The sequence below is a fragment of the Dreissena polymorpha genome, chromosome 3 (assembly GCF_020536995.1).
Source record: "Dreissena polymorpha isolate Duluth1 chromosome 3, UMN_Dpol_1.0, whole genome shotgun sequence".
In the NCBI taxonomy this organism is placed as follows: Eukaryota; Metazoa; Mollusca; class Bivalvia; order Myida; family Dreissenidae; genus Dreissena; species Dreissena polymorpha.
In genome coordinates this window covers 58,809,585-58,830,795 of record NC_068357.1, presented here as the reverse complement: position 1 = coordinate 58,830,795, position 21,211 = coordinate 58,809,585, and the positions used below count along the sequence as shown (strand labels likewise).

Sequence of the window (21,211 nt, the reverse complement as noted above, 5' to 3'; positions counted from 1 at the left end):
AGAGTACATTCATATGTCTGACAATCATTCTGTTTCTTCTCTGTCTATAGCTAAAAACAGAGTACATTCATATGTCTGACTATCCTTCTGTTTCTTCTCTGTCTATAGCTAAATTCAGAGTACATGTACATACATATGTCTGACTATCCTTCTGTTTCTTCTCTGTCTCTAGCTAAATACAGAGTACATTCATATGTCTGACTATCCTTCTGTTTCTTCTCTGTCTATAGCTAAATACAGAGTACATTCATATGTCTGACTATCCTTCTGTTTCTTCCTGTCTCTAGCTGAATACAGAGTACATACATATGTCTGACTATCCTTCTGTTTCTTCTCTGTCTATAGCTAAATACAGAGTACATACATATGTCTGACTATCCTTCTGTTTCTTCTCTGTCTCTAGCTAAATACAGAGTACATTCATATGTCTGACTTTCCTTCTTTTTCTTCTCTGTCTATAGCTAAATACAGAGTACATTCATATGTCTGACTATCCTTCTGTTTCTTCCTGTCTCTAGCTGAATACAGAGTACATACATATGTCTGACTATGCTTCAGTTTCTTCTCTGTCTATAGCTAAATACAGAGTACAGTCATATGTCTGACTATCCTTCTGTTTCTTCTCAGTCTATAGCTAAATACAGAGTACATTCATATGTCTGGCTATCCTTCTGTTCCTTCTCTGTCTCTAGCTAAATACAGAGTACATACATATGTCTGACTATCCTTCTCTTTCTTCTCTGTCTATAGCTAAATACAGAGTACATACATATGTCTGACTATCCTTCTGTTTCTTCTCTGTCTCTAGCTAAATACAGAGTACATTCATATGTCTGACTATCCTTCTGTTTCTTAACTGTCTATAGCTAAATACAGAGTACATTCATATGTCTGACTATCCTTCTGTTTCTTCTCTGTCTATAGCTAAATACAGAGTACATTCATATGTCTGACTATCCTTCTGTTTCTTCTCTGTCTCTAGCTAAATACATAGGACATTCATATATCTGACTATCCTTCTGTTTCTTCTCTGTCTATAGCTAAAGACAAAGTACATTCATATGTCTGACTATCCTTCTGTTTCTTCTCTGTCTCTAGCTAAATACAGAGTACATTCATATGTCTGACTATCCTTCTGTTTCTTTTTTGTCTATAGCTAAATACAGAGTACATTCATATGTCTGACTATCCTTCTGTTTCTTCTTTGTCTTTAGCTAAATACAGAGTACATTCATATGTCTGACTATCCAGGTAACATGCAGTCCAGAAAAGTTTGATAATAATTGAAATGTTTTTTTTTTTAATTTTATTATAACCTATCAATCTGATGATTTTCATAAACATACACATTTTACCTGTGTCACGATGGCCAAGAAAAGAAAGACTTAAACAATTATTTTAATTCACATAATTTAAGAAAATTGGAAGCTGTATAAGTACCTCATGTGATTTGACATGAAACTGTCTGTCTTTTATTTCTTTTGACTTCATTTCAGACCCAGATGTGCTGGATACATGGTTCTCGTCAGCGTTGTTTCCATGCTCAGTATTAGGTTGGCCAAACAAGGTGTGTGTGGAGATATATTATTTGTACTATACGATTATAAGGCATGTAGATCTTTACAGAAAACATATCTAGTCTATAGTTTGAATCTATTTATTTCTTGATATTTTATATCAGAGCTCCAGATAAGGGTCGCATTTTCGTAATTATGAATTATTTCCAAGTCCGTTTCGTATTTATTTTAAAATCTTGTATTATTAAGAATGACAAAATCAGGATACGAATATTATTTTAACATCGGTTCGTATTAATTTTTATTGAGTTCTTTTTGCGTATTAAAGGTCTTTTCGGAGCTTATATAGAATGGTTATCAGGTTTGTTTAACAAAGCGCATTTTTTCAAATAAAAGCGGCGTGTACAGTCTATCTGTCAAAAAACAATGGCGGCGCCCAGAGAGCGTCCTAAAAAACTGCAACGCGTGCAAAAGCATATTGTACGCAAATGAGCCGAAGTTGAATGTTAAGAAAGACATTATAGAAATGATCTTATACAATGTTGTATGTTCAGTTGCCAACACAGTCGGAAAAGCTAAAAAACGCGACACGACGGGTCCAAACTTTAACAAAAAAAAACATTGAACGAGTGAAAGGGACAATTCCCTTGGCTAATTGTTGAAAAGATTGAAGGGGAGACCCATTTTAATTGTGAAATATGTAAAAATTCATCGAGGCATGCAATCTAGGCACAGTTTGGGCATATGAAGGTATTTGAAAAATAAACTTGTATTATGTAAATACTGAATAGACACTGTTGAACTCATATAAATAAAGTTGCTTGTATGTTTATTTTGATTTTTATGCCCCCCTTTGAGGAAGAGGGGGTATATTGTTTTTCACATGTCGGTCGGTCCGTCCTTCCACCAGATGGTTTCCGGATAATACTCAAGAACGCTTAGGCCTTCATAGGTACATTGATCATGACTGGCAGATGACCCCTATTGATTTTCAGGTCAAAGGTCAAGGTCACAGTGACTCGAAATAGTAAAATGATTTCCGGATGATAACTCAAGAATGCTTACGCCTAGGATCATGAAACTTCATACGTACATTGATCATGACTGGCAGATGACCCCTATTGATTTTCAGGTCACTAGGTCAAAGGTCAAGGTCACAGTGACTCGATATAGTAAAATGGTTTCCGGAAGATAACTCAAGAGTGCTTACGCCTAGGATCATGAAACTTCATTGGTACATTGATCATGACTGGCAGATGACCTGTATTAATTTTCAGGTCACTAGGTCAAAGGTCAAGGTCACAGTGACTCAAAACAGTAAAATGGTTTCCTGATGATAACTCAAGGATAATTAGGCCTAGGATCATTAAACTTTATAGGTACATTGATCATGACTGGCAGATGACCCCTATTGATTTTCAGGTCACTAGGTCAAAGGTCAAGGTCACAGTGACAAATAAAATATTCACACAATGGCTGCCACTACAACTGACAGCCCATATGGGGGGCATGCATGTTATACAAACAGCCTTTGTTTGCATGAAAATAACCATTATTATTTATTTTTATGTCATTTAGAAAAGTTAAGAATTATTTTCCAAAACTTAGTAGTAACTTTAAGAAGAAAATTTGAGAGTTAACAATTATTTTTGAAAATCTGGTAGTAACGTTAAGAATTTCACAAAACCTTATCTGGAGCTCTGTTATATGCCTCATAATGCTTTACATGAATGTCCAATACTAGTATAATAATGGTATGTTAAGATTTTATTCATGTTTATATCATGTGTTGTTTTTCTCATTTATGAATATTCATGACTGCATTAAAAATGATATTAAAAGTGAAAAAGCTTGTCATGCTTGTGCACATTTGGAATATTTTGAGTCTCTACATGCACGTGTTTCAGTTTAATATGTTTTTCATGGCACACATTAAGTCCATGTCAGAGTTCATTGTCATATCTTCAGCAATCTTGCTCTGATTCTGTTATATTATCACACAGTTTACAGTCCTTAGCTCTGTGTCGGAGACGTAAATTACCTGGCACCAACCAGCCTATGACCTCTTTAAGTTGTAATGGGCTCCTTTGTTTTCTGAGCCAACTCCTGTTAGCCTCTGTATGTTAAGTAAGACAGACCAAATGATAGAAACAATGGCCAAAATGTTCAGATAGTTTTTAATCCTTCCTATATCAATAATTGAGCGAAGCTCTGGGAAATAGAGCTTTTTTGCTTGTTCGTAAAGTGTCGTCCTAGTTTGCACAGTTGAAAGAGGGATGACACTTTCAGCTAAGTCCTTATTTTTGTTTACAAAAGACTTCCTTTAAAGAAAAAAATCAGCAGAAAATGCAAACTGCACAGGCTAATCTGGAATGAAACTTAGTGCACATGCATTAAGCCCCATTTTCCCAGAACCAGACTCAAATATTGGTAATATTGTCCAAAATGACAATTTTGAACCCTTCATTTCATTACTTGTATTTTTCCTTCTGGATGTGTAGACTCCTGATCTTGAGAAGTTCTACCCGGGCACCCTGCTGGAGACTGGACACGACATCCTGTTCTTCTGGGTGGCAAGGATGGTGATGTTTGGGCGTACACTGATGGGGAAACTGCCTTTCACGGAGGTAAATGATATAGGCAGAAACATATTCAAGAAAGTTTACAAACATAAATGATTGAAAACATCTTGAAGACTAGTATATGAGATTTTTTTCTGGAAAAGACATACTGGAGAATGAAGTGTACATAATAAACATGACGTAGATTGCAATAAATTTTCAAACAATGTTTATTTTGATGCAAAATTAAAAAATGCAATGCAAAGTCCCAACGAGAATTTTGTAATAATTACATTTTAAATAAGTAAATAACTCCAAATTTAGCTTACACCTGTTTTAAAGGCTAAGATTAATCTTTTTGTGATCCCCCCACCCGCCGAATAACAACAACAATTTCTGTTTGCGGTAAACGTTCATTTGACATTTACCACCTCAGAGCATTACACTAATGAGATCGAAACAGTCCACCACTATACCATTGCTCAGTAAGCATAGAAAAAAAGGAAGGCAGAGAAGGAAAATAGGTGGGCCACTACACAGAATGGAATACCCCATAGAGAGATAAGACATTCCTTAAACGTAGCTTCTAATTACTTTTCACTTGCAGGTATTCTTGCACGCCATGATCCGTGACGCCCACGGGCGGAAGATGAGCAAGTCACTGGGCAACGTAGTGGATCCACTGGACGTAATCCAAGGCATCACACTGGAGGTGGGTTGGGTTATCTCTTTACCACTTAGATCCATATTTTCACGCATTTGTATTCCCTTAAAAAGTTATATATTTTTATAGTTTTCGCACTGTCCGTCAGTCTGTCTGTCAGTCTGTTTGACTTTTCGTGTCCGCTCTCTAATTCAAATAGTTTTCATCCGATCTTTACGAAACTTGGTCAGAAGTTGTATCTAGACAATATCTAGGTCAAGTTTGAATATGGGTCATGCTGGCTCATAAACTAGGTCACGGGGTCGAAGAAACAAATCCAAGGGAAGTAATAAGCTTTAAATGGACATAGTTATCTGCAAGCCCACGTATATATTTTTGTTAAATAAATCAAAGCGGTGCAGTAGGCGGCATTGTGTTTCTGACAAACACATCATGGTAAAAGGTTAAGGTCTAAGGTCAAATATACAAATCCAAGGGAAGTAATAAGCTTTAAAGGGAGATAATTATTCAATATTGAACATAGCAACTTGATATTTGGCATGCATGTGTATCTCATGGAGCTGCACATTTTGAATGGTGAATCTACAGTCACGGTAGTGGCTTTTAATTATTTGCTACTAAAAATAGAGATTTGTTAGAGACAATTATTTTCAAGGAAAGTAATTTATATAATTATAAATTTCAGATTATATATTTCCTTACCAAGAATTTAAGTTCGTTTCACAGTTACTGTACAGATATTTTATTTTGATTATTTATAACTAAAATGATTGATTTGTCAAAGAGTTTTTATGTCCCCCACCACTATAGTGGGGGACATATTGTTTTTGCCCTGTCTGTTGGTTGGTTTGTTTGGGCAAACTTTAACATTTGTCATAACTTTTGCAATATTGAAGATAGCAATTTCATATTTGGCATGCATGTGTATCTCATAGAGCTGCACATTTTGAGTGGTGAAAGGTCAAGGTCATCCTTCAAGGTCAAAGGTAAAAAAAAAATCAAAGCGGCGCAGAAGGGGACATAGTGTTTCCGACAAACACATTTCTGGTTTAAATGACATAATTATCATTTCTTTCCTGTACTAATTTGTGAATGGTAGGATTCATTACATACCTGTGGACTAATGTCCATAGATACATGATGAACTCTGGCTATGATCTCTTTGATAAACCTCAGGCCTTGGTTGTCAGTGATGTTTGACTTGGTCATTTTTGACTGTCTACAGACCCCCCCCCCCCCCCCTGATAAAAAGAAATTTTATTTCAAAGCGGCGCAGTAGGGGGCATTGTGTTTCTGATGAACACATCTCTTGTTTAAGACCTTTTTTACTATATTCAAGTTTTAAAGGTTTTATTTTCAACCCTCAGATACTGATGAGCATCAAACAGCATAAAACCTGAACAGACTGTGCATTACTTGCAGGCTGTTCTGGTTTGGTGCTGTTAGCCACCCACTTTGCCTCTGAGTTGGAAAGGGTTGAGGGAATTTTAGTATTTATGATTGTTAGTGTCCATGCATGAATAGTTGTATACATCTAGACAAATGTTTCGTATAAAGCCAAACTTTTCAAAGCAGACTATGTCAGGATAGGTCAATCTTTTAGTTTTCAGGCGTTTGGTTTATGAAGATGTTACTCAATTGTATTTAATGTTATTGCCATGAGAATGTGCATTTGTTTCTTGCTAACTGCTTAGGTCTGCCGATCATTCCGAGTTGAAATGTTAGGTATGTAAAACACAAAGCAATCAATAAAAAAAAAACAATCTTCCTGTATTTACAGGATCTCCACAAACGTCTCGAGGAGGGGAACCTGGATGAGAAGGAGTACAAGACAGCGAGGGAGGGTCAGAAACAGGACTACCCGAATGGGATACCAGAGTGTGGCACAGACGCTCTACGATTTGCTCTGATTGCATACACCTCACAAGGTATACTAGTGGTTAGGATAGGTTACATTGCCTCACAATTAGCCCTCTTTGCCTATCACAAGGTACGTGTATACTAGCAGTAATCCACATTAAAGTTGTTTTACAATGCTCACTCAAAGCCTTGTCATCAGAGCAGTATTCTAGTAATAAGGATGATGATGGTAGACAGTATACTCAAACCCGGTTAACTCACGGGTCGGGTTGACTCGCGGTATTTTATTAGCGCCGTCTAGATTTTGTTTATAAACAAACCTGCGTGACCTACTTGTCAAATCTGAAAGATAATATCTCTCGCTACAGGTTGGAATCAAATTTTGGTAATTGAATGTCGTAAAACTCAGACTTTAACTATATTTGGCTTTGTATAGTTCAGTTAATTGTCGTAACGAAAAAATACGACAGTGCATGAAAATAACTTTGCTATTTATTTTATTTGATATCTTAAATTCCATATATTTAAATTGTTATAGACGTTATTGATTGTTACTTTGAATGATATGTCAGAGCTTTGATTATTCATGTTAAATTTGATATTGGTGCTGTTTAACATATTTACCGCGAATCTACCTGGAAAAGAAATAAACAATAATCGCCGACAGTGGTGTTGGATTTTTTTCTACGGCAGTTAATTTTGAAGGATTTTTGTCATAAAAAGGCATTTGTGCAATAAAGTTAAGTATAATTGTCCTTTGAATCATTTATCAGATATATGAAGATGGTTTCTAAACGCAAGTGAATATTGCTGAAGTACCGCGAGTCAGCCGTGTTGCAGTATATATATTGTTGCACTCACAGATACACTACATGTCACATGGCAAATAACTGATGATTATCGTGTCGATATGCTGTAAAAAAAAAAGTGTATGCATGCATATCAATTGATAATACTAGTAAGCAGTAAAATGTATGTTGTGACCCAACAATAAATATTGTTATAGCAATTCTCATGGGCACTTTTAACCCTTTCCCTCTTAGATACGTATTTTCACGCACTTGTAGTCCCTTAGAAAGTTATATTTAATTTAAGACTTTTCTTACAAGATTCAAGTTTTAAAGGCTTTATTTCCAACCCTTAGATACTGATGAGCAGCAAAAATCATTAAACATGAACAGACATATGTTCTGGCTTTATGCTCTTTGCACATAGCCATTTTTAGCTCATCTATTTTTTGAAAAAAAAATATGAGCTATTGTCATCACCTTGGCGTCGGCGTCCGGTTAAGTTTTGCGTTTAGGTCCACTTTTCTCAGAAAGTATCAATGCTATTGCATTCAAACTTGGTGCACTTACTTACTATCATGAGGGGACTGCGCAGGCAAAGTTAGATAACTCTGGCGTGCATTTTGACAGAATTATGTGCCCTTTTTATACTTAGAAAATTGAAAATTTTGGTTAAGTTTTGTGTTTAGGTCCATTTTATTATGCCCCCCTTCGAAGAAGAGGGGGTATATTGCTTTGCTCATGTCGGTCGGTCTGTCGGTCCGTCCACCAGGTGGTTGTCAGACGATAACTCAAGAACGCTTGGGCCTAGGATCATGAAACTTCATAGGTACATTGATCATGACTAGCAGATGACCCCTATTGATTTTGTGGTCACTAGGTCAAAGGTCAAGGTCACGGTGACCAGAAATAGTAAAATGGTTTTTGAATGATAACTCAAGAACGCATACGCCTAGGATCATGAAACTTCATGGGTAGATTGATCATGACTTGCAGATGACCCCTATTGATTTTGAGGTCACTTGGTCAAAAGTCAAGGTCACGGTGACCCGAAATAGTAAAATGGTTTCCGGATGATAACTCAAGACGCATACGCCTAGGATCATGAAACTTCATGGGTAGATTGATCATGACTCGCAGATGACCCCTATTGATTTTGAGGTCACTAGGTCAAAGGTCAAGGTCACGGTGACCCGAAATAGTAAAATGATTTTCGGATGATAACTCAAGAACGCATACGCCTAGGATCATGAAACTTCATAGGTAGATTGATCATGACTTGCAGATGACCCCTATTGATTTTGAGGTCACAAGGTCAAAGGTCAAGGTCACGGTGACCCGAAATAGTAAAATGATTTTCGGATGATAACTCAAGAACGCTTTTGCCTAGGATCATAACACTTCATAGGTACATTGATCGTGACACGCAGATGACCCCTATTGATTTTCAGGTCACTAGGTCAAAGGTCAAGGTCACAGTGACAAAAATTGTATTTACACAATGGCTGCCACTACAACGGACAGCCCATATGGGGGGCATGCATGTTTTACAAACAGCCCTTGTTCCTTAAGTATCAAAGCTTTTTCTTTCATACTTGCAACACTTACTAACTATCATAAGGGGACTGTGCAGGCAAAGTTATGTAACTCTGACTGGCATTTTGACAGAATTATGTGCCCTTTTTATACTTAGAAAATTGAAAATTTGGTTAAGTTTTGTGTTTAGGTCCACTTTATTCCTACAGTATCAAAGCTATTGCTTTCATACTTGCAACACTTATTAACTATCATAAGGGGACTGTGCAGGCAAAGTTATGTAACTCTGACTGGCATTTGGACGGAATTATGGGCCCTTTATACTTAGAAAATTGAAAAATTTGTTAAGTTTTGTGTTTTGGTCCACTTTACCCCTAAAGTATCATAGATATTGCTTTCATACTTGGAACACTCGCAAACTATTATAAGGGTACAGTAAAAGGACAAGTTGCATAACTCTGGTTGTCATTTTTACGGAATTATGGCCCTTTTTTGACTTAGTAACTTTGAATATATGGTTTAATTTTGTGTTTCAATCCACTTTACTTCTAAAGTATCAAGGCTATTGCTTTCAAACTTCAAATACTTTCATGCTATCATGAGGTTACTGTACCTGGCAAGTTGAATTTTACCTTGACCTTTGAATGACCTTGACTTTCAAGGTCAAATTATTAAATTTTGCTAAAAATGCCATAACTTCTTTATTTATGATTAGATTTGATTGATACTTTGACAAAACTACTCTTACCTGACATACCACAATAGACTCCACCCCCCCCCCCCCCCCCCCCCCGAATCATCCCCCCTCCTCCTATTTTTTTTTTTTTATTTTATTTTTTTTTTTTTTAAGATCAACTCACAAATGACCACCACACCCTCACACTATACTATACCCCCCACCCCACCCCACACCCCCAAGTTGTTTTTTTTTTAAACGGTTAAAAAACACAAATATTTATTTTTATTATTTTATGTTTGAAATACCGTCCAACCATCGCACCCAGGAACCCCCCCCCCCCCCCGACCCATCCCCCCCCCCCCCCCCCCCCCCCCCCGAATGCATTTTTGCATTTTTTCCCGCATTTTTGGAAGATAATGTAAAAAATGTCCACGCCCCCACACTATACACCCCTCTTCACTCCACCCCTCCCTTCTTTGTGATTGAAAATGAGAGTCCCTTCACCTTTAAAAAGAAAATAGATGAGCGGTCTGCACCCGCAAGGCGGTGCTCTTGTTACTTAGCTTCTGAGTGGGAAAGAGTGAACTGATCTTTTCTCCTTTTTATTAACATTTTGTTTTAGTGCCTTTATGGAAAGATTGAAAGTATATGTTGTATGGTAAAGGGCGCAATGCCTATACATAAACTTAAGGAGAGATGATCAGAAGTCTGCTTATTACTAGAATGTTTTACTAGAAGTTATTTCTAAAACTAATTCAAATACTCATTTCTAGAACCTTTTCCCTAAACTTATTACTAGAACATGGAAATTATAACTAGGACCTTTTATTAGAACTTATGATCTCTTACAATAGTTCCACTAAGCTTTCGTTCATTTTACAATTTTGAAAAAACGATATTGTGCGATACACTGATATGTTTACACCTTATTGATAGTGTTAAACGTATGATGCAGGTCGAGACATCAATCTGAACGTGCTGCGTGTACAGGGTTACCGGTTCTTCTGCAACAAGCTCTGGAATGCCACACGGTTTGCGCTCATCGCCCTGGGCCCTGATTTCAAACCAAAGCCATCTGCTCAGGTACTGATCCTTTGACTGTTCCTTTAAACCTATTTATTTGAGCTTGATTGCATCGAAAGCCTTAGGCTTATTTCAAATGCTCTCTCAAATCTGTTTCCTGGGCCTAGAACCAGTACTTTGTGTCTATGGGGGATATCTAAAGAAAGCTCCGGCATTGGGTATCGAACCATTGACCTTCTGGTCGCTAGGCGGACACTATATCCACTCATCACAGTAACTTAAAACTCGTAGGATTGTGTTGCTCATAAATAGGCAATGCTACCACTTGTTATCACTGGGGCAGTGCATGTAAATTGTTTAAATTATAATAACTTGCATGTTACTTTGCAACATATCTTATGTGAGACAGTGGGGAAAATGTCAGGCACTTGCATGTTTAGTCGTTGGATCTATTTGTATAAACTATGTTTTATTGTTACCCCATACCATTATGATGTCTAAAGGCTTCACTGAAAATAATTTAGCATTAGCAGATCATGTGACATAGACACGGTGGAGTAGTGATGTAGACATAGTGACATACTTGTGACATATGCTTGTCTGTCAAAGATCAGACTCCCAGTCCAAGAAGTTCTTGTTCATGTAAATGCGTAAAAGATGTTTCAGATTGCAAAAGAATTGATTATGGCTCTAGGTTTATTATTAGTTAATAATTACAGCTGACTGGATCTGAAAATGAGATGGAACTATGGATCCTCAGTCGACTGTCATATGCCGTAGAGAAGTGCAAGGAAGGGTTCGAGAACTACGATTTTCCACTCGCAACCAATGCACTCTACAACTTCTGGTTGTACGAACTCTGCAACTGGTACTTGGTAAATAGACCGACTGGTTTATGTTCATATTTACCATTAGAACATTGTTAACTGCTGTGATTGTTCACAGCCATTGTATAAAAAGATATGTTCTCATGGTGGATGTTGAGACACCATGATTTGCAGTCAAGTCTTCATAATATACCTGTATGCTTTTGATCATATTTAACTTTGATTATTTATGGAAACGTTTTGTTATTTGTCTTGACAGAATATTGCTAAAATGAATTTAATATAAAATATTAACTTTTAGTTTGACGCTTTCAATTGCACCTGTAATTTTCAAGTCATCTCAAATTTTTAAGCAACACAAATCAATCTTGAGCATAAAGAACAATCTCATTGTTATCTACATAAGTTTCTACTAAGATGGAAATTGAGAAATATTTCTGTCATGTTATTTCCCATTTTACATGTTTAAGCATCTCATAAGCATCTTTGTACTTCACTGTCTCCCTCATTGTTTGTTCAGGAGAACATCAAGCCGACAATATACGGAACTGACGAGAAGGCCAAGGTAGTGTGTCAAGACGTGCTGTACACGTGTCTAGATACAGGCCTGCGTCTGCTGCACCCTTTCATGCCATTTGTGACTGAAGAGCTCTTCCAGAGGTTGCCAAGGAGATCTGCATCAGAACCCCCCAGCATCTGCGTGACCCCGTATCCATTAACAAAAGACGTGAGTAGTTTTAATAAACATGCTGTAATTGACGGAAAATGTATTGATTTTACGTGATATTGTTAGAATTTAAGTTTATGCAAAGATTTTTTTTTAAAGATTTATCAAATAAGATTAATGCGTAAACTGAACCGTTTTATCTCATTTGCAAATGTATTGAGCCTCCATTATATGAATGAATGTTTGATTTTAAGCTGTAACCAGTTGAAATTTTAACTTCTTTGATAAAAAACAACACTGTTCCTCTCGTATTAAACACAAATGACAAACATGTGTATAGACATTTCAAACCATGATTAACACTTACAAATTGTATTTAAACCTCACTCTGATGAAACGGGGCTTAAATCATACAGTAGCGTGTTTTATCAGATTAGCCAGTTCAATCCGCACATGCTTAGCAGGGATGACACTTTCCGACCAAAACTGGATTTTCTTTTTTAAAAAAACTTCCTTTAAACAAACAATATCAATACAAGCTGAAAGTGTTGTCCCCGTGAAACCTGTGCAGTTTACACTGGGACGACACTACACACATTAATTAAGCCCTGTTTTTATGGCCCCGGTAGGGTGGCATATAGCATTTGAACTGTCTGTCCGTCCGTCCAAAAACTTTAAAATTGGCCATAACTTTTGCAATATTGAAGATGGCAACTTGATATTTGGCATGTATGTGTATCTCATTGAGCTGCACATTTTGAGTTGTGAAAGGTCATCCTTCAAGGTCAAATGTCAAGAAAACAAATCCACAGGAAGTAATAAGCTTTATAGGGAGATAAAAAAAAAATTTAATCATATGGCAGGTACAGATCATTTTTTCAAGGGAAGTAATATTTTGTCAAGGGGATATAATCAAAAACAAAAATAAATAAAATCAGCGCAGTAGGGGGCATTGTGTTTTTGACAAACACATTTCTTGTTGTAGTTGTATTTCTAGTTTGATTGTTTACCTTGTTTTCAGTTTACCTGGCACAATCCTGATCTTGAGCAGGAAGTAGATTTTGTGCAGAACATAGTAAAGTCTGTCCGCTCTGTACGTGGGGACTACAACATCACCAATAAGATGAAGCCAGACTGTGAGTTACTGTGAAGTCATCTTCTTTTATAATAAAGAAATAAAGTACAGTTTATACTTCTGTATAATTAATAATGGTTACAATTTTAATTACCTTCTTGGTAAGCTGATATGGTTATATATTGGTTATGGTGCATAACTGGATGGAGATGATTCTATGTTAAATAGTTAAAATTCAACGTTTTGCCAAGATTATGTACAAGTCAAAACCTGACGTAATTGCTCTTTATGTTTGGACACTATTTGTATGCAAACACGCTTACAATTAATTGTAATAATTGTGCTAATGTCTTAAAATTTCCATGTTAACTGATCTTAAATGTTGGTGCTTTTTGGTATCAATTTCCACAACTTGATAGTAATAGTACAGTGATAAGGCTTACACAAAAGTCAGGGACTTGTAAACCTTAAGCTTCTTTTGCACACACTTTTAGGATTTCTATTTCACATGGTATTTTAAAATTTTACCTCACACATTACCCATACTTAAGATATTTATGTGCAATGGCTGTTTGTATCCCCATCAGTGTTCATTCGCTGTTCTGACGAGGAGACAGCGAAACTAGTGCAAAAACACACAGACACCATCAAGGTCATTACTCTGGCCGCAGACGTTAGGGTCCTCACAGGGGAGACGCCACCGGCAGGCTGTGCTGTACAGACTGTGTCTGCAAAGTGTGAAACACACTTCATGATTAAGGTGGGTGCTATACAGACTGTGTCTGCAAAGTGTGAAACACGCTTCATGATTAAGGTGGTTGCTGTACAGACTATGTCTGCAAGGTTTAAAACACGCTTCAAGATTAAGGTGGGTGCTGTACAGACTGTGTCTGCTAAGTGTGAAACACACTTCATGATTAAGGTGGGTGCTGTACAGACTGTGTCTGCAAAGTTTGAAACACGCTTCATGATTAAGGTGGGTGCTGTACAGACTGTGTCTGCTAAGTTTGAAACACACTTTATGATTAAGGTGGGTGCTGTACAGACTGTGTCTGCTAAGTGTGAAACACACTTCATGATTAAGGTGGGTGCTGTACAGACTGTGTCTGCTAAGTGTGAAACACACTTCATGATTAAGGTGGGTGCTGTACAGACTGTGTCTGCAAAGTTTGAAACACGCTTCATAATTAAGGTAGGTGCTGTACAGACTGTGTCTGCTAAGTGTGAAACACACTTCATGATTAAGGTGGGTGCTGTACAGACTGTGTCTGCTAAGTGTGAAACTCACTTCATGATTAAGGTGGGTGCTGTACAGACTGTGTCTGCAAAGTTTGAAACACACTTCATGATTAAGGTGGGTGCTGTACAGACTGTGTCTGCAAAGTGTGAAACACACTTTATGATTAAGGTGGGTGCTGTACAGACTGTCTGCAAAGTGTGAAACACACTTCATGATCAAGGTGGGTGCTGTACAGACTGTGTCTGCGAAGTGTAAAACACACTTCATGATTAAGGTGGGTGCTGTACAGACTGTCTGCAAAGTGTGAAACACACTTCATGATTAAGGTAGGTGCTGTACAGACTGTGTCTGATAAGTGTGAAACATACTTCATGATTAAGGTGGGTGCTGTACAGACTCTGTCTGCAAGTATGAAACACACTTCATGATTAAGGTGGGTGCTGTACAGACTGTGTTTGCAAAGTGTGAAACACGCTTCATGATTAAGGTGGGTGCTGTACAGACTGTGTCTGCAAAGTTTGAAGCATACTTCATGATTAATGTGGGTGCTGTACAGACTGTGTCTGCTAAGTGTGAAACACACTTCATGATTAAGGTGGGTGCTGTACAGACTGTGTCTGCAAAGTGTGAAACACACTTCTAGATTAAGGTGGGTGCTGTACAGACTGTCTGCAAAGTGTGAAACACACTTCATGATTAAGGTGGGTGCTGTACAGACTGTGTCTGCAAAGTGTGAAACACACTTCATGATTATGGTGGGTGCTGTACAGACTGTGTCTGCAAAGTGTGAAACACTTCATTATTAAGGTGGGTGCTGTACAGACTGTGTTTGCAAAGTGTGAAACACACTTCATGATTAAGGTGGGTGCTGTACAGACTGTGTCTGCAAAGTGTGAAACACACTTCATGATAAAGGTGGGTGCTTTACAGACTGTGTCTGCAAAGTGTGAAACACACTTCATGATTAAGGTGGGTGCTGTACAGACTGTCTGCAAAGTGTGAAACACACTTAATGATTAAGGTGGGTGCTGTACAGACTGTGTCTGAAAAGTGTGAAACACACTTAATGATTAAGGTGGGTGTTGTACAGACTGTGTCTGCAAAGTGTGAAACACACTTCATGAATAAGGTGGGTGCTAAACAGACTGTGTCTGCGAAGTGTGAAACACACTTCGTGATTAAGGCAGATGCTGTACAGACTGTGTCAGCAAGTATGAAACACACCTCATGATTAAGGTGGGTACTATGTCTGCAAATAATAAAGCACTTTTTATGATTGAGGTGGGAGTCTTATCTACAAAATAGTAAACCTGTTTTATTTATTTTTTATTGATGTATTGGCAAAGTTTGAATCTCACTTCATAATTAAGATTGATGTTGTGTCTGCAAAGAGTAAATGCAATTTATATGTTTCATCCATATCATTAAACTTGACTTTTCCAATTCCACTCCCACAGGACTTCATTGACATACAGAATGAGATTGGCAAGTTGACGAGCAAGAAAGACCGTCTCCAGGGGCAACTGAAGAAGATCCAGGACTCGATGGCTCGAGACGATTACCTGACCAAGGTGCCAGAGGGCATCCAACAGGAAAACAATACCAAGGTGAGATTAACTTAGCATCGAAGATTTCTAAATGTCCATTAAAGAAATTTTACAAGTTCATAATTCGTTCTTAACTTTTAAGAGTCTGGAAAGTTTATAAGACACTTTCTGCATTTATAGAGTTTTTTGTTTAAACGTTTTTTGAACACTAACATCCAGTTTTTGCAGAAAGTGTCGTCCCTTGGTTAGCCTGTGCTGACTCCACAGGCTAATCTAGGACGACACTGTACACACAAATAAAAAAATACATCAAAGTTTACCAGAGCGCGCCTCATATAATTGTGTCTTCTGTTTATTGTTGTTGTTTGTTGTGTCTTTTAAGCAAGCTGAGTTGAATGAAGAGATAGAGAAGTTGACTGCAGCCATGAATATGTTGTCATCTATACAATAACATTCACGTTGTTAGAGAGAGAAGTTGACTGCAGCCATGAACATGTTTTCATCTATACAATAACTTTCACGTTGTAAGTTTGCTGCAGCCATGAGCATGTTGTCATCAATACAATACGGTATCATTCGAGTTGTTAGTAGACTGCAGCCATGAACATTTTGTCATCAATACAATAATTTTGACGCTGGTAGAGACCACCCATATCTGTCTGATTGTGAAGAAAATGTGTTGTTTTTGGAATGAGGTTATTTTACTGACATTATTGATATTATTTTGAATAAACATATTGTAAGGTTTTCTTGTGAAAGAATATGTTTGAATACATCACTTTTATGATTTTTGCAGAAAAATGTTCACGACTATTTATTTACACCCTCAAAGATCGGTAAGATGCGTCTAAATAAATATATAATCATGTATGAAATGATTTGTGTTTTGAATGTGGTATATGGGGCTACGTATGTCTTTAATTTATTAGTCATTGTTGTGTTATGATTGTGCACGCAATTCTGTATCTGTAGAAATTTGTGTCTGTGCATCACAGTCTATGTCATCAGCTCAACACATTTGTAAAACGAGTCATGATCAATCTACCCATGAAGTTTCATGATCCTAGGCGTATGCGTTCTTGAGTTATCATTCAAAAACCATTTTACTATTTCGGGTGACCTTGACCTTTGACCTAGTGACCTCAAAATCAATAGGGGTCATCTGCGAGTCATGATCAATGTACCTATGAAGTTTTATGATCCTAGGCCCAAGCGTTCTTGAGTTATCGTCTGACAACCACCTGGTGGACGAACCGACCGACATACCGACAGACCGACATGAGCCAAGCAATATACCCCCTCTTCTTCGAAGGGGGGCATACAAATAAAGAAGTGAAAACACAGCAGTATAGTGTTTTTTATGCCCCCGGATCGAAAGATCAGGGGCATATTGTTTTTGGCCTGTCTGTCTGTCTGTCATTCATTCATTGTGTGTCCCAAAACTTTAACCTTGGTTAAAGTTTTGCAATAACTTTTGTATTATTGAAGATAGCAGCTTGATATTTGGCATGCATGTGTATCTCATGGAGCTGCACATTTTGAGTGGTGAAAGGTCAAATATATGGCTTCAAAGCGGCGCAATAGGGGGCATTGTGTTTCTGACAACACATCTCTTGTTTTCTTTAAGCATCACAAACCACTCTAAATTTAAAGAATTTACATATTTCACCAGATTGCCTCAAAGTAGTTTGGCTGTCTTGAAAACGCAGTGTTTTCGGTAGAAGATATTTGGCCACAGAGTAACGCATTTACTTGCCCATTCTCACAAGAAGACTTGACAATAAGGAATAGGGATCCACTCCAGAAACAAACTTAACGGCTGGTATAGCAAACTCATGGGTAAACAGTAAAAATTAGATTTAAGATCAAGTAGGCAAATATCAAGAGCACTCATATGAACAAAATGGTTCTAAAAAATATTCTATATTCTAAGATTAAAGGATTTTAAGGGAATACAGGACCTGTTCGTTGTGGTTTTCTAGGACATCTCTGACATACACAAACATGTTTATGAAAATACTTTTAAGTAAGATGCTTTGTGAATACCACCATGGCTATTAATGACCGAGTCTTTTGTCTGAATAAACCATTGTCGGCAGATGTTTTAGGTCAAATGGTTTTACCGGTTGATTGGTAACTTAATCTTTGTTAAAAGCATACTTTGTTAGCTCCACTGGCCAGAGGCCAGCGGGGCTTATGTCATGGTCCTGTGTCCGTCGTGCGTGCGTCCGTGCGTTAACTTTTTCTTTAAACGTCTTCTCCTAAACTACAAGTCCAATTCTGATAAAACTTCTCACAAATGTTCTTGGGGTGAACCTCTTTCAAATTTGTTCAAATTATGCCTCTGGGGTCAAATTTGACCCCGCCCCGGGGGTCAATAAATTGAACATATGCTTATATAAAGCCTATTTTGTGCAAACTTTAAAAACTTCTTGTCCATAACTATAGGGCCTAGTGCTACCACATTTGGTATGTAGTGACATCTAATAGTCCTCTACGAAAATTTGTTCAAATTATGCCCCTGGGATCAAATTTGACCCCCCGGGGGTCACAAAAATGAACATATGCTTATATAAGGCCTATTTTGTGCAAACTTTAAAAATTCTCTTGTCCATATCCATAAGGCCTAGGGCTACCAAATTCGATATGTAGTGACATCTAATAGTTCTCTACTTAGTTTGTTCAAATTATGCCCCTGGGGTCAAATTTGACCCTGCCCCGGGGGTCACAAAAATGAACATACTCTTAAATAAGGCCTATTTTGTGCAAACTTTAAAAAATTTATTGTCCATAACCGTATGGCATAGGGCTACCAAATTTGGTATGTAGTGACATCTAATAGTCCTCTACCAATTTTTTCAAATTATGTCCCTGGGGTCAAATTTGACACTGCCCCAGGGGTCACAAAAATGAACATATGCTTATATAAAGCCCATTTTGTGCAAACTTTAAAAATCTTCCTGTCCATAACTGTAGGGCCTAGGGCTACCAAATTTGGTATGTAGTGACATCTAATAGTTCTTTACTTAGTTTGTTCAAATTATGCCCCTGGGGTCAAATTTGACCCTGCCCTGGGGGTCACAAAAATGAACATACACTTAAAAAAGGCCTATTTTGTGCAAACTTTAAAAATCTTCCTGTCCATAAATGTATTGCATAGGGCTACCAAATTTGGTATGTAGAGACATCAAATAGTCCTCTCCCAAGTTTGTTCAAATTTAGCCCCTGGGATCAAATTTGACTGTTGCCCAGGGGTCACAAAATTGAGCATATGCTTATATTGGGCCTATTTTGTGCAAACTTTAAAAAAATTCTTGTCCATAACCATTGGGCCTATTTCTACCAAATTTGGTATGTATTAAAATCTTAAAGTTCTCTACCAAGTTTTTCAAATTATGTCCCTGGGGTCAAATTTGACCATGCCCCGGGGGTCACAAAAATGAACATATGCTTAAATAAGGCCTAGTTTGTGCAAACTTTAAAAATCTTTTGTTCATAATTATAGAGCCTAGTGCTACTAAATTTGGTATGTAGTGACATCTTATAGTTCTCTACCAAATTTGCTCAAATTATTCCCCTGGGCTCAAATTTGACCCTGCCCCGGGGGTCACAAAACTGAACATATGCTTACATAAAGCCTCTTTTATGCAAACTTTAAAAATCTTCCTGTCCATAACCATTGGGCCTAGGGCTACCAAATTTGGTTTGTATTAAAATCTTAAAGTTCTCTACCAAGTTTGTTCAAATTATGCCCCTGGGGCCAAAGTCATATATAAAAATGCTTACCCTTCCCACTTTAAGCGCCCAGTGGGACGAGGGATAGAAAGAGAAAGTCACATGCTTGAGTACATTTCAACCCATGCGCATTGCACGCTTTTTTTGCCTAAATAACAGTGGAGCTATACAGGGCCATCATGGCCCTCTTGTTGTATATACTGTTGTATAATCCTCATGCTTAACTGTGATCATACAACAAAATTGACTTAAACTTCTTTGCCGCTCTGTCCAACGGTCCGTTTACACAAAAAGTATCTTCTCAGGTTACTGAAACGTAACATATACTTTTGATGTGATTGACGTTGCAACATAATAATCATACTCTTATCAAATATGTCTTCATCGTTCTCGCAGTAGAAGAAAATACAATTTAATCCGCACTTACAAAGGATGCAATAAATTGTACTGTTTTGAGACCTTAATCGACAAATTCCCCCCACCAGCGCACAGTACGCTTTCATAGTTAGAGTCACACTGGCAAGGCCTACATAGGGTTCTTTCGTCATAAGGGATCACGTGTGAGAGGTATCATTCCAATTGAAAAAGTGTTTTATAAACGTGGCTCAAAATTGATTTTCTAAAAAACTGTCTACCGGGTATTTTTTATCGGGTATCGCAATTTTACAATACATTGTTCAACAAAACGTTTAACGATAAACGGGCTCTATAAACACGTTTGGTCCACTTATATAAAACTTACCAGTAACAGCTAGTTATTTGAAAGGTTGACCGGAATACGGATGGTCGGTAGTCAAAGTTCTCTTCTTAAATTAGTATACCGATTAAAGCATCGCATCGACCATTGAGTCTCTTGTTTCTGAAAGATTTTGTCGTGCACGATTGCGCTTGATTCTTAATATGCTTCAATCCGCGAAGAATGTTTCTGAGAGACCAAGCTTCCGTGACTAAAAGTTCGATTCCCCATATTTGTCAAACTTTGTGAACTTAATGAACATGGTGAATGTCGACAGCCTGAAGGGTGTCAAACTTGGGCTTAAAACGTTTGGTAACTAATTCATGGAATATGCATTTACCGGGCTCCGTCTATGCATGATTGTCATCGGCGATACTGTTTGTTTCTGAACGAAACTGTAAAGGGCGATGATGTTTATTTCTGATTTAAACTATCATTTCCGATAATATTTGTTACTCAATAAAACTGTTATTGGCGTGCATGTTTGTTTTCACAATGAAACAGTCTCCGGCTATAATTGTTTCTGAATTCAATATATTTCATCGATAATGTTTCAACGCAAAACAGTGAACACTGACTTTGTGTAAATATTTTGCCACGACTACGAGAAACAAAATAATACTTTTAAGCTGCGATGAAAACAGCTGTTTTGCGACTTCCACAACCTCAATCTTTCGTCAGGGACCTACGGAATCCGGATAGTGCCATCTATAATCTCGCCCTTATTTCATCAAGGGCGACACTAGACACACGAAG

At 37.5% G+C, this 21,211-nt stretch overlaps 1 protein-coding gene across 1 annotated transcript in view; it reads left to right on the top strand.

The window, feature by feature from the left end:
• The window catches only part of LOC127874334 (valine--tRNA ligase-like), a 51,963-nt gene extending 35,104 nt beyond the window's left edge, over positions 1-16,859 (top strand). The window contains exons 14-24 of the mRNA XM_052418580.1: positions 1,497-1,567; positions 4,019-4,144; positions 4,686-4,790; positions 6,523-6,670; positions 10,561-10,688; positions 11,348-11,503; positions 11,976-12,182; positions 13,144-13,258; positions 13,785-13,957; positions 15,895-16,044; positions 16,367-16,859. Coding sequence (XP_052274540.1) covers positions 1,497-1,567; positions 4,019-4,144; positions 4,686-4,790; positions 6,523-6,670; positions 10,561-10,688; positions 11,348-11,503; positions 11,976-12,182; positions 13,144-13,258; positions 13,785-13,957; positions 15,895-16,044; positions 16,367-16,435 — 1,448 coding nt within the window. The 3' untranslated portion in view covers positions 16,436-16,859. The remainder of the gene's footprint in view (positions 1-1,496; positions 1,568-4,018; positions 4,145-4,685; positions 4,791-6,522; positions 6,671-10,560; positions 10,689-11,347; positions 11,504-11,975; positions 12,183-13,143; positions 13,259-13,784; positions 13,958-15,894; positions 16,045-16,366) is intronic.
• The last annotated feature ends 4,352 nt before the right edge of the window (positions 16,860-21,211 follow it).